General features: G+C 41.0%; 1 protein-coding gene across 1 annotated transcript; it reads left to right on the forward strand.

Moving 5' to 3' along the window:
• The first annotated feature begins 6,494 nt into the window (after positions 1 to 6,494).
• LOC136863635 (sericin-2-like) lies at positions 6,495 to 7,373 on the forward strand. Its single transcript, XM_067140001.2, has one exon. The coding sequence runs from the start codon at positions 6,495 to 6,497 to the stop codon at positions 7,371 to 7,373; it is 879 nt and encodes a 292-aa protein (XP_066996102.2).
• The last annotated feature ends 10,838 nt before the right edge of the window (positions 7,374 to 18,211 follow it).

Here is an 18,211-nt window from a genome sequence, read left to right on the forward strand (position 1 = left end):
AGGACAAGCACCATTTTCTACCTTTTGTAGTGACGATACAGAGGTCCATATCTCAAACGGTATTTGTTTAGGTTTTGTGTTCGTAACGTCACTTTGTTGCTTCAATCCATTGCAACTGCTACGAGCATCGTGCTTTTGATGGTTTTTTTTTTTTACTAGTGGCTTTACGTCGCACCGACACAGATAGGTCTTATGGTGACGATGGGATTGGAAAGGCCTAGGAGTTGGAAGGAAGCGGCCATGGCCTTAATTAAGGTACAGCAACAGCATTTGCCTGCTGTGAAAATGGGAAACCACGGAAAACCATCTTCAGGGCTGCCGACAGTGGGATTCGAACCCTCTGTCTCCCGGATGCAAGCTCACAGCCGCGCGCCTCTAACCGCACGGCCAACTCGCCCAGTGAATTTATTATTATTATTATTATTATTATTATTATTATTATTATTATTATTATTATTATTATTATTATTACGCCTGGCTCCTTGGCTGAATGGTCAACATTTAGCACTTCTGTTCAGAGGGATCCTGGTTCCGGCCCAAAGATTTTAGTCGCGCCAGTTAATTACTTTGGCTCGGGGATTAATACAATCATCTTCATTCGTACACAATACACCACACTATCTACCACCTCAGAAACACGCCACAGTGAATACATCTTTCCATACAGGGTTGATGTCGGAAAAGGTATCGGACAGTAAAATGGGGCCAGGCCCTCATGTGCGATAGACATCGGACCCGCGAACCCGTCAGGGTGTTGGATAAGTGGTGGGAAAATAAATAAATAATAATAAGAAGAAGAAGAAGAGTGCTTGTGTCCTTGGCTGAATGGTCACCAATGAGACGGAGTTGAACTCCCGGCCGAGCCATGGATTTTGACCGTGTTTGGTGAATTCCTCCTGCTCGAGTGTGGGGTGTTTTTGTTTGTCTTAGCACACATCACACTACAACCACCGTCCGCCTCCGTAGCGTAACGGTTAGTGTTATTAGCTGCCGTCCTCGGTGGCCCGGGTTCGATTCCCGGTACTGCCAGAAATTTAAGAATGGCAGGAGGGCTGGTATGTGGTTCAAATGGTACATGCAGCTCACCTCCAATGGGGGTGTGCCTGAAAAGAGCTGCACCACCTCGGGATGAGGACACGAGTTTACTTACTACAACCACCACAAAAGCACGCAAACCAACAGAGTGGTTATGCGGTTTGCGTCACCTAGTTGTCAGCTTTCAATCGGGTGATAATGAGTTCGAATCCCACTGTTGGCAGCCCTGAAAATTGTTTTTCATGGTTCCCATTTTCACACCAGGAAAATGCTAGGGTTGTACCTTAATTAGGCCACGGTCGTTCTTTCCCGCTGTTAGCATTTTCTTAACCCATCGTCGCTATAAGACCTAGCTGTGTCGGTGCGGTGAAAAGCAAACGGTAAAAAAATATGTGAATGCATCCTTCCACATAGGGTTGGCATCAGGAATGACATCCGACCCTAAACGTTAGTTTCGAACTCATGTAGTTGCGAAAAGGTCAGGAATAATAATAATAATAATAATAATAATAATAATAATAATAATAATAATAATAATAACAATAATAATAATAATAATAATAATAATAATAATAATAATAATCACATGGCTTCAGGCCGTCTCAAGTGGGGTCAAATAGGCGGCCTGTCCACAAATTTCAACATTCCCATTTGCTGCGATGTGGAATCCTACGGGACAGTACCTACAGTTGAGTTAATTTTATCGAGTAGTTGCAGTGTTCACCACAAGAGGTCTTGAACATGCCAGCAATTATGACGCGAAGTGCCCAGATTTCTGTCCGCCTTTAAAAATTCCACTACCTAGGCTGGCATTGAACCCACGAACTTGGGATCACGAATCAGACACACTACAACTGAGCCAATGAGTCCATAATGGAACTGGAATAAAGGACAAAAAATGAGGGTAAGAAATGAAAGAAACACGAAAATAGTAAGGGCCTGGAAGAGAAAGACATATACCAGGTGTAATAGAACTTAAGGCTCACCAAGCTCGATAGCTGAAGTCGCTTAAGTGCGGCCAGTATCCAGTATTCGGGAGATAGTAGGTTCGAACCCCACTGTCGGCAGCCCTGAAAATGGTTTTCCGTGGTTTCCCATTTTCACACCAGGCAATTGCTGGGGCTGTACCTTAATTAAGGCCATGACCGCTGCCTTCCCACTCCTAACACTTTCCTATCCCATCGTCGCCGTAAGACCCATCTGTGTCGGTGCGACGTAAAGCAACTAGCAAAAAAAAACTTAAGGCTCAAATTTCCAGCGATGATAGGAGAGAGACAAACAAATGTTTCATTAAATAACCATAGATCGAAAATTAATATTTGTGAGAATGAAAAAGTTACATTTCTATTATTTATACAAAAACTGTCCAAAGGTGCGACCTCCTGCTGCAATACAAGCTCTCCAGACGTCCCAGTGCCTGTCGAACACGTTCAGACTCCAGGCATGTGCTGTAGAGTAAGCAGCTGCAAGCACCGGAATGACGAGCTCTTTCTCTGATTCAGTTGTAGTCTCAAACACCAGGCTCTTCAAGTGCCCCCACAGTAAAGAGCCAATGGAAATAAGATTGAGAAAACAGCGGTCGCACTTTTGAACTGTGTTATTCAAGGATTACAATTGAAGTGAATTCCCATCCAAATCAAAAAGTACCTCAATTATTTAATAAAATATATTTGTCTTTGACATGTTTTACTATCCCCTGAAATCTGAGAATTGAATCTTGTCACACCCGGTATTAGGTATAATTATAATTTCGTGTGGCTATTTCTAGCCGAGTGCAGCCCTTGTAAGCCAGACCCTCCGATGAGGGTGGGCGGCATCTGCCATGCGTAGGTAGATGATAGTGTTATGTGTGGTACGTGAATTGCGGCGATGTTGGGGACAGAAAAAACACCAAACCCCGGCCCATAGGAATTAAACAATGAAGGTTAAAATCCCCGAACCCGGGAACCCTCGGAACCGAAGGCCAGTACGCTGACCATTCGACCCACGAGTCGGACAGTAAGTGATAAGCACTGTAATCATATGTTTATCTTACCTTCTTCTCCATAGTCGTGGCTGTTATTCTTCTATGTAACTTAACCTCTTCAATTCACGTCACTTGACCCTATTCACTGAAAATTTATTCGCACAGCTTCAAACAACAGGTTCATTTCAAACTTCTCCTTAATCTATGCATTCCTTTTGTTCATTACAAGTTGCTTTACATCGCACCGACACAGATAGGTCTTATAGCGACGATGGGATTGGAAAGTGTTAGGAGTTGGAAGGAAGCGGCCATGGCCTTAATTAAGGTGTGAAAATGAGAAACCACTATCGAACCCACTATCCCACGAATACAAGCCCACAGCTGCGCGCCCCTAACCGCATAGCCAACTCGCTTTTAGTGTCCTCAAACCATGATGCTCGAAATATTACGATTATATTTTCGAATAGGGACCTGTTGGTTTTTAAGACCGAGCTCAATAAGTCGCAACTTACACTAGAATCGGGACAACAAACATCATTGATCAATCAATCCCCAGATGTGATGCCTTCCTATGTCTATCCTCAGTGTACTTACCATCGAGAATTTCCATACCTACTCCAATAATAAGTAATGGCCTGTCACCTCCCAAGAAGTCTGGTGCAGGCCTTTCGAGTTGACACAGCATAGGCGACCTGCGCGTTTATGAGGATGGGGCCCTACCTCTGATGAATGTTAATGCTGAATACGGCACACACACAAACAAAACCCCCGAGACATTGGAATTAACTAATGAAGCTTAAAATCCCCGACCCTGCCGAAAATCGAACCCGGACCCTCTGCACCAAATTTCAGTACGGTAACCATTTAGCCACGGATCCGGGAATAATAATAACAATAATATTAATAATAATAATATTAATAATAATAATAATTATAATAATAATAATAATAATAATAATAATAATAATAATATGTTCCTTAGTTTATCCATAACTGGGCGAGTTGGCCGTGCGGTTACGGGCGCACAACTGTGAGCTTGCATCCGGGAGATAGTGGGTTCGAACCCCACAACAGGTTCATTTCAAACTTCTCCTTAATCTATGCATTCCTGTTTTTGTTTACAAGTTGCTTTACGTCGCACCGACACAGATAGGTCTTATGGCGACGATGGGATAGGAAAGTGTTAGGAGTGGGAAGGCAGCGGTCATGGCCTTAATTAAGGTGTGAAAATGAGAAACCACGGAAAACCATAGCAAATAACAAAGAAGTGTACCCATGTTATTTCTAGGATCGTTGGAATCACGCTGGCTCGTTTTGAATTTTGGTCGAATCTTCCAAGTTCAGGTACTCTTTCTGAACCCATGTCAATTTCGAGAGAAAATTCCGCCCTAAGACCCAATGGAATACGAACCTCGGCAATCTGGACGGAAATCCAGCGGCTAAATTACTGTACTAATCACACCCAATAATAATAATAATAATAATGATAATAATAATAATCATCATCATCATCATCATCATCTCCTTCTTTTGTTTCTATCCCAGTATTATGGGCGAACAAACTTCATCTTCACCCTCTTCCTGTTCCTCTCAATCAGTTTTTGGAAGACACGTTAGAAGAACAGATTCTAGGGAACATAAAAAACGGAAAACCAAGAAGGAAATGAATGAATAGTATTAAGAGCACGAGGGATTTAAAGAATTACGAAGTACTGAAGAGAGAGGCTGGAAATATGAAGGAATGGCTTCAGCGGCAAGGCATAATAATAATAATCTATCTATTTAAGCAAATGCGGAGATACGCTATTTCTGTTCTTGGGTAGGTCAAGGATTTTACCTGGGTGTGAGGGCTGGGTCGAGGTTTACTCAGCCTCTGTGAGAACAATTCAGGAGCTATCTGACGGTGAGATAGTGTCTCTGGTCAACAAAGCCATGAATAACGGCCGAGAAGGTTTGTCACGCTCATCACACGTCACCTCTTATAGGAAATGAATAGCAATGTAATGTTCCTGGAATGACAGGACTTATTACGACGATGGGGTAGGAAAGAGCTAGAAATATGAAGAAAACGGCCATGGCCTAGCATTTGTCCGGTGTGAATATGGGAAACCATAGAAAGTTATCTTTAGGGCTGCCAATGGTAGGGTTCGAACCGACCATCCCCCGAATGCAGGTTAACAGCTACGTGGCTCAAACCGCCAGCAATTATCTCAATCTAGCACAAGTTCCACATGCTGTAATTGAAAATCTGCGGTGGAGTGGCAAGAAATCTATCCTGCAAGGGCAATCTGTGTGGATGATAACGTTATATGCCGCGCTGCTTCCGGACTAGTATTAACCAAAATATTGTATAAGAATCAAAGAAGCAAGCTCTTATTTTTACACGACTATTGATAACGTGATCATCGCCACGAGATGTACAGTTTTACGTAGAGTCTGAACCACAGGAACGTGGCATTTCTTTCATAAATCTCATGATACGTTGGCCGAAATTAGAACTGATGCCCTGGTGGGAAAATGTGTCACTTAAGTATCATTCTCTCCAAACATACTCTTCGTGTAACACAAACATGGCTTATGCAATATGTATGTGTACATTAATAATAATAATAATAATAATAATCATCATCATCATCATCATCATAATAATAATAGAAACAAGTAGAATTAATGATTTGGAAACTCCAGATGACTGCTCAATCTTCCTCGTATTGATTATATCGACGCATTTTCTCCATAAGCCCAGAAAGAAGACATAGAATATTACACAAGGAGTAATACTGTATTTTATTTCATGTTTACACCAAGCTTACGAATAAATTCCAGTGTAATTTTCTACACAAATATTAAATGAGGAAGAACTAGCTAGGCAAATTGTTTTGTGATATTTTGCGTGTCATGAGCAGGTGATAAAGATGAAATTTCCGACAACAAAGTTATTGACTATTGCAGAGTATTTAAGGTTTATAAAGGAGAACTCGGGATGATCAACATTGGATAGATATAAAACTGATACTCTCTGATTCTCGATATCTTTCCTCATCAAACTCTTTAAAGGGCACGTGGCGTACGCCTGTTCGCAATTGGAAACGTGTTCAGAGGGTGGCGAATGGAGAAAGGGAAGGAGGTACCAAGCAGTCACGTTCTTATTGTTCCGCTTGAAGCGCGCCCTCCGAGTTGCGCACTGGATTCCGTACGCACATCTAAAGCCTATAAATTGGCGAGCGGCGGCCCACGGCGCCAGTACGTGCCTCTCTGGCAACAGCATCCCACGAGTCCTGTGTGCGACAGTCTCTCACTAAGCTAGGATCACGCGGCAGATGCTCGTCAACTGCTATCTCATCACACTACACCATACCTAGCCATTGTCTAGGGAAATAGAGAACATCTCTCTACGAACATCCAGCTTCCAGAAAACGTTTCCAACATTGATTTGCAATCGTTTCGACCGTACTTTTGTCCTAACGTCTTCTTTTGTTTCTATCCCAGTATTATGGGTGAACAAACTTCATCTTCATCATCTTCCTGTTCCTCTTCAAGTGCTCCCATGTTACTGGTGAGTTTCAACTCGCCGAAGAAACGCAGTGTCTCTCCTACGTCCCCATCATCGGTTCGTGATCCTCGGGGCGTAAGATTGTTTCGATCAATTGGACGCAAACTTAGCAGACAAAACCGCCTTGAGTCCGCATATCGCAGGGACGAGGAAGAAGGCTCGCGCTCTTCATCAACAGATTCTGACGACCATTCCTACTCATCCACGTCTGAGGGTGTTGGACGCACTAGTCGCAGTAAGAAGAGTAACCATAACAAAGCAAGTTCGTCTTCCAACTCTTCATCTTCTAGATCTGTGGGCAGCAGCTACCGTAGCATAAGTTGCAGTAGCACTAGCGCAGGCCATCATCACCACCACAGTGCTAGTAGCAGCAGTGGCAGTGATACAAGCAGTAACAGTAACAACGATTCCGGTAACCACAGTCTTGGTAGCTCTGAAGCACCTTCCTCTGGGTCATCGTCATCGTCGTCCTCTTCATCTTCATCATCTGGAAGGCACCATAATTCACCTGCAGCATCAATTCGTAAGCTGTTCCAATCATTGAGCTTGACCCGCAGCCACAGCGCAAGCTGTGCCAATGAGACTTCAAAATCTTCCAACAGCAGTGGGAGCAACTCCAACTGCAAGAGGAGAATCAGCAACAAGAAGTCACCCAAGAGGATTCTACGCTCTCCAGTACAGTATACGTATGTACGTGGTCTATCAGGTTTACCAACTCAACGAGTACCTCGAGGTTACCCTTGTGTATATATGCCTCCCGCGATTTGCTGCGAAACTTCGCATTTCGTTGGGCAGCACTTCTCAGGTTTACGCCGGTAAATAAACCTTGTAGGTACTCGTTCCTAACATAAGATTGAACACCAATTCTGATTAAGGAAATCTGTTTTATTTGAGAATCGGGTATTGTTGAGGTACAATACTTTATCATTACCCGTTTCTCTACGTCAGTAAGTCTTGTTATAAGCATGCAAGCATGAAGTGCTTAATTAAATCAGAAGGCACGAAAACAATTTTTCTTAGAATATAAATGTAATGAATGATGGGCTTCTCAGACATGTACAGTATACATACCACGACTCGAGAGTGGATGAAACTGAAGCCCAACACACGTTATATTTGTAAGCATAAAGTATCTTTTGAGATCGCTTTCTTCCAATGACGTAAAAGTTCAATGAGTGTGTGGGTGATAGTGATCATTTTGTAAATGATAATGATTCATTTCACTTCACTTATTTTCACGCGTATGAAACAGCACTGATTAGTAAATAATTGTGCTAGATAAAGTATTTGAATACGAGTTAGTGCGCCGTTTTACTACCTCATGTATGGTACTAAATTTTCTCGTTCGATCAGTACTACGTCATGTCCATCAAACAGAGAGAAATTAAGTATAACACCTACTACATTCAAACATATTTTATCTGATATTTGATTACACATAGAAATGAATTTCTTTGTGGCAGTCACATTATTTACAATATGATATGACAGAATTAGATAATATTTAAAAAGGTATATAGAAGGTAACGGAGCTATTGATTGTGTTGAATGCTGCATATAGTGACTCTAACTAAGGCAGTATCCATTAGTGACCGTCATATCAAGAATGTTTATATTGATCAATATTGAATATTTGATTCTATTGTTATTAGAGAATTATTCTGCATGGTATGAAGTTTAGATAAGGTAGTAATAATATTAAAAGTTATGTACATTTGCTCATTACTAATGTCTAGTGGCACGTGAGTATACGATTTGGACACATGCCAAAGAATTTTCAGTAATATGAATAATCAGTTGCTTGTTATCTTATGGTGTGATATTTCTGACAAGGCCCCGGATGGAGTCTCTTCATTGACCGGAGCATCTGTATCAACTTCCCTCTAGGTCCTATGTACCAATATCTCTATTAAATTTAGCCTTCCTTCAGAGATCGTAAGCTATTTTCATCGATCGGAGTCCCTTCATACAAACAGTATAAAGGAATGCAACACGTTAGAACGTTCTGCATAAGCATCTTAGTGATTACTAATCAATTATTATAAATATTCCTTGTTATAAAGGGAAGAAGTCAAACCGCCCTGACGATGTGTGTAGATTATTAACTGACTGGTTTGAATCAGAGAAATCATTGTTCAGGCTCGCTTTACGATTACTCAAAGTAAATTAAGGCTAAATTAATTGAGACTTATAACATTGTACACTGTCACACCTTTAATGCTTAGTTAATCAGCTTAAGTTAGGGCGGTGTTATAAAGTGTGGAGGAGGGAATCACATTGAAAAAACTAATTTACTGATTGTATTCTGACTGAAACATAGTTTACAGTTGTCATGTTGATACGAGATTATATCTTCAAACCTTAAATTTATGAAGTCCTTTAACAGTGTCTCTGCTGCATACTGTGGAACAACATGCGCTCTAAGGTGCAAATGACTTAAATTTATTATGAAGGTACCTAATGTTTGAGAATATTTTTGACACAAAATATATTTCACATCAAGTTTTATATGGATCACTCATAATAACGTATGATAGGTTACATATCAGTAACAACAAGTAATAGCACTAATTGAGGCATTATGCTGTATCTTGCCATGTGGCAGAGAAAGTATTCATGATTTAAGGCATGCTATCCTAATAAGCTAACAAATGTGAACCGGAAAACTAATTTTATTAATAATACATTCAAAAATTATTATTAATATGATTATTATCATCATCATTACTCTTGTTATTGATGTCATGCGTTTGCTTGCTTGCTCGCTCGCTTGAATGTTCTTAATCTTAATCTTGTTCATTATTTATGCAACAAGGTAACTACGTGGAAATGTTGAGGTACACAATGCCGTTGTGAACTGTTAAACACTGAGTTAGCCTTTCATCGTTAGAATTATGTAATGAAACTTGCAGGTATAAGTGAAACTATGATCGAACTATCTAGTGACACTTGTTGAACACTTACATAGGTTAAGTGAATTTCTGGTTGGGACAATAGGCGCACTTACACAATCCCGGGATATAATTGCTGCAGGGAATAGTAAAATGTTCGTGGGAGAATTTTTAGCTCAGTTCCAAAGACGTTTGGCGTTATTTAGTACACTCACGATGATCTAATACGAGAAAGAACTCACAGCTGTTTGAAATATTTAACGAAGAAGAAGACGAGCGAAGTAATCAGAATTTTCATTTTACATCTCAAATGTACTCAGAGTATTGTAATTCGGTCATAACATTTGTCAGCTAGTACCTAAAAGTACTATTACTGATTTCACCAAAAAGCGTGTCCTAAAATATTTGAAATTATACGGAGTTGAAATTTCGGAAGTTTTTCAGATTTTAAGGAAACTTAATAACCCGTGTATTCCTTCAAAACATACAACTCAGTCGTGTACTATGGCACACTGTTATGACAATTCAGTTGCTACGTAGGATGATTAGAAATACGTAACTGTCAATTATATATTTGTATCAAATATTTAATGTTTTACATACACCATTCTAAGTCATAAGAACTAAACCAGGAGTAGTATATCTCCATCGTCTGCCAAAAAAATAATAGGACCGAATGTTCGGTTATCAATCGTACAAGACGGAAACATCATACAGTAGAGTATGATGCTGAGTTTATTTGCTGGTTTCTACAATGCAATGAAAAAGTGACGAAATGATACGATTTTATACGAGCCAAATATAATTTAGATTTTATAAACAAGATGCAAGGAATCTCTGAATTATGTAACTTCAGAAAAATGAATTGCCTAATCGGAGTATACATTTGGCATGTGGATTCTTTAACTACATCTCCGGTAGCAGACTGCTAACCGCATTGGTTCTACTAAAACACTTGGCAAAACGTTGGATTTAATACTGCTCGCACAATACTGTGGTACCATAATGTAAAAGATAAATTCACATTCTCGTTCGCACTGGTCACTACTGACCGAAACCAGACAAGAAAAATGTAGACGAACGAAACAGTACTTCGTAAATAACGCGATGCAATGTTGATGATTGAGTGATTCATTTTGTTAGTTGTTGATTGGTTGGGTGGACGACTTAAATCATGGGTGCGTCATACTCTTATCAGAGTATTGTTGAAGGAAAAATTCTAAACCTAAAAATTCATGTGGTATTCTTTTTTCAATTAGACCATGCACTTCATGTCTGGTGATAAATTAGACTGCACGAATTTTTAATCTAAATTTTACCTAGTGCCTTATTGCCATTATAGAAACTTTCTATAATAATCGTAGTCTTTACCAGATCCCCACGAAAAGTGTTAGAGGTAAATACGATATGTTCAAAGAAATCTAGTTGTAACCTTATTTCTTAGGCAAGAAAAATATGAATGACGTTTAAATGAGTAATCTTAGCTTTAACTGATGAAGTCATTTCCACCTGTACTAATTAGTACGAGGTGAAGATTATTAGATGATGACTAGAAAACCAGTGTAATATTATATTTGTGTAATGGATATCATTTCAAACTGGATTTGTAAATGTAATTAGTCTATTGATTATTCTCTGCAATTAGTCCCTGTTTCACTCTCTGGAGAAAACTCAAGAAACAAGGTGACAAAGTATTTTCAAGCCCTTTTGGGTGATGAAGTATATTACTAAATAGGTTATACTGTATCCATTGTATTGTACCGACTCTAACAAATATTTAGTTTTGCTTCTGTCGTGTTTATGTTAAGATGCAGCAAGCTCTTGTTATTGCTTGTAGCTTGTAGATGTTAGTCTAGATTCACCTTTACTTGTATCTATATAGATTACTTCAAAACCTATACATTTTGACGTATATAAGGATTGTGATAACATACATATTTGTACAAATTAAAACTTGTAACTATTTCCGATAATATAGAAATTCAGTTACAAAAATATGGGAGAATTGTCTGTTTTATGCATTTCCTACATTTCCTCTTCTCGTCACTGATGCTATGTCACTAATAACTTAAACGTTGCGAAAATCCTTAAGGATCACTTCATGTTAACAGTAATAACTAAGTGGCATTCATCAGAGACTGGAAGGGTAAATCTTCCTCAGTAATTATTGACATTTGCCCCTAAATCCTCCAAGGAATACAGAGCACTGGGTTGTTCCCACAATTCCACATAGAAATAGTGTCATTCCTATGAGTCCCGCTTCAGAAAAATTCTACGCGGAACGGTAAGTATTATCACCGTCTACGTCGAGATACTGTTTCTGAGTGATTCAAGTCATCCTGAATGGAGATTTTTCCAGCTGAACTTCGCAACACCTCGTAAGTAAAGCATATTTTTGAGCACATACTTTAAACTATACTTGGTCTCAATAGACATATTATTAGTATTAATCAGTAGGGTAGATTAATTTCAACATTTTGAAGCCAAAAAATGGGAGGAATATTTTGTGAAAAAAATTAATGTATTCGGAAAATTTTTAAGTGAAACATTACAAAAGGAAACTTAATATGAACGGTTCAAGTAAGAACTCTCAAACAGAGAAACACTTCTGCTCAATCTCCCATGTACTGCATCGAGAAGCTCTCTTATTTAATGTCAATATTTACAGCCTTGTCACAGTTTCCTCCCACTGCTTCCAGTGTTTCTAAAGTTTCGATCTAAGACGTAAGAATTTTCAACAAGGCCTGGCATCGTCAAATCAAAGTTGACTGGTTGGGTGGATGGCTTACCTCATGGGTGCGTGATACTTTCATCAGAGTGCTGTTAAGAAAAAGTTTTAAACTTAAAATGCATGTGTCTTTTCAACTGGACCACACAATTAATGTCTGGTGATAAATTAGACTTTAATTAGAGTATTAAATAATAAATTAGATATGCCTCCGAGTTTAGTTTGGTTAGCTGAAGACGAAGTATTAAAATTAAAACAAGGTCTGTCACATTTCAATAAATACCAATTGAGCCAGGAGCTTGTATTTATTTTACTAGTTATCAGGATTTTAGGGAAAGATCAATTGCGAAATCATGCTATTTATGGATCGTATGTTGAAACCAGACTGGAAAGTCTACTGAAATCATTGCATTTGCATGGTATTCGCGTTTAATGGAACACTCACTTACAAACATCAGAGAAACTTTCGTGAGTACTGCAGGTCAGTGGATTTGTTGGCCATTATTACACATTCACTGCTTTCGTTTCTTTCTTTCTTTCTTTCTTTCTCAGCTTACACAGGAAGGCTGAGGCGTTCGAAATCCCTCCCGGGTGATTTCATTGTTACCGCATTTAAAATAAATTGAAGTGAACGCTGGTAATGCGCTAAATAAAGAAATTTAAGAACACAGTGCAGAAAATAGCCCAAAAGATAAGAATATCGACGACGTCCTATATTCTGCAAGCTTTAAACAGGAGAACAATTATTGTCCAGGGTAAGTGGGAACTCGTAAATTTAAGGCAAAACGTTAACATTAGTCTTTTCTTTAATATTCCAGATATGAAGAGGTAATAAAATCCCGCATGTGTAGTTGTTTCATTTAATTGTTCCAGATATGTAATTTTTCTATGGACTTAAAAATATACTTTTGCGAAATTTGACTTCTTGGAGGGTCTCAGCAAACGAGCACCAGCTTATAGAATTTATGTTTCAAAATGGTATTGATTTTTATGACAAGTCCATGTTGCTCTGTTGCCAAGTTGCTCTGAAACATACTTTGCCTAATTCTAACTAACAACACCATTGTTCAAAATGTAGACTATATCAGATTATATCGTTAATACCAAATAACGTATGTTTACCCGGAAATTCGAAAAGATAAACATTACATTACCGGACGTATCGACTCCTTGGCTGAATGGTCAGCGTACTGGCCTTCGGTTCAGAGGGTCCCGGGTTCGATTCCTGGCTGGGCCGGGGATTTTAATTCCAGTGGCCCTGGGGCTGGGTGTTTGTGCTGTTTCCAACATCCCTGCTACTCACACACCACACACAACACTATCCTCCACCACAATAACACGCAGTTACCTACACATGGCAGATGCCGCCCATCCTCATCGGAGGGTCTGCCTTACAAGGGCTGCACTGGGCTACAAATAGCCACACGAAATAAACAATATACCGGACGTATAGTAGCTCAAGAAGTCAATGAGCGCATGACACTTCATGTTACTCACATTTAATAGTTTATCCGACTTAATTATTATCAAAATATAATTCACCTGGGACGATGACCTAGATAATAGGCCGCTTTAAACAACCAAGCATCATTATCGTAATTTACCTCCCATGTAGATACAAACTCTGTGGATAATCACAACAAACAATTATCTCTATAGTTTCAATTGTTTATGAGAAAAGGGTGCCTACGAGGAATTTAAACAAACATGCACTCATTTTTGAGCGACTGTATACACTATACTTGGTGAGAACAGTCAGTTAACTCCCACACTTCGTTTAAAAGACTGGATGATTGGCATTTGAACTATCGTTACTGAATGTACACATTATATGCAACTCATGCAATTTAGTGAATTGGATACTTTCTTGTCCGCCTCTGTGGTGTAGTGGTTAGTGTGTTTAGCTGCCACCCCCGGAGGCCCGGGTTCGATTCCCGGCTCTGCCACGAAATTTGAAAAGTGGTACGAGGGCTGGAACGGGGTCCACTCAGTCTCGGGAGGTCAACTGAGTAGAGGTGGGTTCGATTCCCACCTCAGCCATCCTGGAAGTGGTTTTCCGTGGTTTCCCACTCCTCCTCCAGGCAAATGCCGGGATGGTACGTAACTTAAGGCCACGGCCGCTTCTTTCCCTCTTCCTTGTCTATCCCTTCGAACCTTCCCATCCCCCCCGCAAGGACCCTGTTCAGCATAGCAGGTGAGGCGCCTGGGCGAGGTACTGGTCATCCTCCCCAGTTGTATCCCCGACCCAGAGTCTGAAGCTCCAACACACTGCCCTTGAGGCAGTAGAGGTGGGATCCCTCGCTGAGTCTGAGGGAAAAACCGATCCTGGAAGGTAAACAGATAAAGAAGAAGAAGAAGAAGAAGAAGAAGAAGAAGAAGAAGGCTACATTCTCAGGAAGTAAAATATGCAAGTTACTTGCATGTTCAGAGCAGTTATTTGACTAGGAGAAAACATCGTGTTCCAATATATTCATTATACTGGGTGTTCCAAAAGTGAATACTCAAACCTCGAAGGATTATAGAAGAGACCAAAACAACTTCAACTTTTCTTCTTCTTCTATCGCTTTTCGCAGGTCCATTATCATGGAAGTGGAATGTGGCACAAATGTGGATTTGGCCCTGTTTTACCACCGTATGCCCTTCCTGGCGCCAAACGTATGCGGAGAGATGTTTTCATTATTACGTATTTCTGTGGTGGTTGGTAGAGTGTGAATCGAAGGTCTTAACGGTTGACATTCAGTTTTATTAAATAACAATAGATCGAAAATTGATAATTGAGGTGCTTTTTGACGTGCCTGACAATGACATTATTACATTTCAATTTAATTGCAGTCCTTTACCAAAACTGTTCAAAAGCATGGCCTGCTCGTTTTCTCGACTCTCTCACTTGATATTTCATGTGAAGGGCCTGGTGTATGAGGCTCCAATTGAACTGGATGAAGAGCTCGTCGCTCGAGTGCTTGCTCTAAAGCGTATGCCTCGTGTACAACAGGCAATGGTACGTCGTTGTAGAGCTTGTACTGCAGCAGGCCACAGTTTTCAACAGTTGTTCTAAGGAACTACAACTAAAATGAGATGTAGTAGTTCCCTAGCCGGCCCCGCGGCGTAAGGGTAGGGCTTCGGCCTCTTACCCGTAGGCCCTGGGTTCGCTTCTCAGCCAGGTCAGGGATTTTTACCTAGATCTGAGGGCTGATTTTAGGTACACTCAGACTACGTGATTACAATTTAGGAGCTAACTGACGATGAGATAGAGTATCCGGCCTAGAAAGCCAACAATAACGGCCGATAGGATTCGTCATGTCGACCACACGACACCTGGTAATCTTCTGGCCTTCGGGTTGAACAGCGGTCGCTCTTTAAGCCATGGCACTTCTGGGCTGTTTCGCAATGGGGTTTGGTTTGATTTCGTAACATGTCATTTACAATCACGTCAAAAAGTACCTAAAATAGCCATTCCCGTCCTATGGCTATTTAATAAAACAAACTTGTTCTGGTCTCTTCTGTTATCCCTAGACGTTTGAGTATTCAACTTTGCTACATACATGAAAATAATTCTGTTAATAAAAGAAGAGAAATATCCACGTAATATTTTTAGTATATGTCTCATAATTTGATCCTACTTATTTGAACACACTGACGATAGTCCATCACATCACCTTCAATAAGTATATCTCATGAAACCTACGGTGTTCCAACAGACACAGTTGGAACCTATGGTGTTCCAACAGACACAGTTATATATTTTGTTCATAAATGATGTATATTGTCTATGCTCTTATATAAATTGTACTCCTTCTTTCGCATGGGTCTTGGCTCAACGAGACCTTGAGTGAATAAATAAATAAATAAATAAATAAATAAATAAATAAATAAATAAATAAATAAATAAATATAGATGATTTTTTGTTCACGTGGATCAACCGTTTGTCTACTAGGAAAGTAATAGCTTCAGGTCTTTAACATAAATGAGGCAATCCACCTTGATGTGGGTGATAATACACTGATTGAGCAAATGTCATGGGATAGCGGAGCACTGATGTGCAGGTGTGTTGTCTGCGCACCACACGCCCCCTGTGCCAGCGGCAGTTGAATAGGAGACCTTGTGAGCAGTGGCTGTGCATGTGACAGGTGTAACATGAAACGTCGTAGTGAGCTGACACCGTTCGAATGGGGTATGGTGGTCGGTGCCCGACGGATGGGAAGTGCGATTTCGGAAGTGGTGCGGGAATTCGGCCTCACACGATCAACCGTGTCCAGGGTGCATCGTGAATGGTTGAATGAGAGTGTCACCGTCCACAACAGACGAACGACCGGCCGTCCAACCACCCTCGATGACCGTGACCGGCGACATCTGAGACGGATTGTCAATAGTGACAGACGGGCAACCGTGCAACAAATCACGGCTCAATTCAACACAGGCCGTGCTAGACACGTCTCCCAGTGGACAATCCGTAGGAACATGGGTTCTATGGGGTATGGGAGCCGGCACCGCACACCGGTGCCACTGTTAACCCAACGTCATCGGGCACAACGACGCGCATTTGTCGCCAGTCACCAGGGGTGGACACTGGAACAATGGCGTAACGTGATATGGTCGGACGAATCACGATTTCAAATGCACCATGCCGATGGGAGGCACCGTGTATGGCGCAGACCACATGAAGCGATGGATCCCGCCTGACTCGAAGGTGTGGTCCAGGGCGCTGGTGTCTCTGTTATGGTCTGGGGTGCATTTTCCTGGTATGGAATGGGCTCGCTAGTTGTTCTGGAAGAGACTTTGAATGGTACGCGGTATGTTGAGCTGCTCGGAGACCATCTCCACCCATTTTTGGCCTTCCAGCGCCCAGACGGTTCTGTGGTGTTTCAAGATGATAACGCGCCGCCACATCGCTCCCACGTCGCCCGGGAATGGTTCCAGGAACATGCAGCGGAGGTCCAACGACTGCGATGGCCACCCACGAGCCCCGATATAAACCCTATCGAGCATATCTGGGATGTCCTGGAACCCAGGCTCCGTGCCATGGATCCTGCACCCAAGAACAGACCAACATTGGCAGCCACTCTGCAAATGATTTGGTGTCAGCTGCATCCAGAGGACTACCAGGGACTTCTCGACTCACTTCCACGGCGTCTCACTGCAGTTCGCAGGGCCAGAGGAGGCCCCACACGGTATTAGATGACTATCCCATGACATTTGCTAAGTCAGTGTAGAATTTAAAACTTTTGCCGGGATGAATGGCTCATATGGTTGAGGCGCTCACCTTCTGACCCCAACTTGGCAGGTTCGATCCTGGCTCAGTCCGGTGGTATTTGAAGGTACTCAGATATGTCAGCCTCCTGTGCGTAGATTTACCGGCACATAAAAGAACTCCTGCGGGACTAAATTCCGGCACTTCGGAGTCTCCGAAAACCGTAAAAGTAGTTACCGGGTCGTAAAAAGCAATAACGTTATTATTATTAATTTAAAACTTTCAGATCGTCACAAAGTTGAGGCGAGACACAGATACGAGATACGTCAGTTCCCATTGAGGAGTTATGTACGCCGTTTTGGCCAACCTTCTTCATATAGCCCCGGCCATAAAAGAAAGAAATGTTATTATGGTTCCTATCGATTCAGATAAAAGTTTCCTTAATACTTTTCTGGGGAGAGTGTTTAAAGAGTAATGCTCGTTGTTCTCACACTTATATAAAGGATGAGAGAGCCTGAATGCCAGATAAGAGATACAAAACTGGAAAGGTAGACCTGTTCAAATACCTTAATGTCTTACTCACATGGAATTATAGTGAGAGAAACCGAGTATGTAGGTAGGAAAGTTGACGTAATGATTTTGCAGTGCTAAACTACTGTATTCCGCCGACAGGAAGTAAATAAGAATTCCATGTGGCCATTGCTACCCTCCGACGAGGGTGGGCCGCATTTACCGTGTGTAGGACATTGTATTCTCTTGTGGTGAACAATAGTGTTATGTGTGGTGTAGGAATTGCAGAAGTTTGGAACAACAGAAATTCCCAGTCTCCGAAACAAGGGAATTAAACAT

The sequence above is a fragment of the Anabrus simplex genome, chromosome 2, assembly GCF_040414725.1.
Source record: "Anabrus simplex isolate iqAnaSimp1 chromosome 2, ASM4041472v1, whole genome shotgun sequence".
In the NCBI taxonomy this organism is placed as follows: domain Eukaryota; kingdom Metazoa; phylum Arthropoda; class Insecta; order Orthoptera; family Tettigoniidae; genus Anabrus; species Anabrus simplex.

Excerpts from the sequence above, each read along its gene's own strand:
- LOC136863635 (XM_067140001.2), top strand. The coding sequence starts at position 6,495 with ATGGGTGAACAAACTTCATCTTCATCATCTTCCTGTTCCTCTTCAAGT.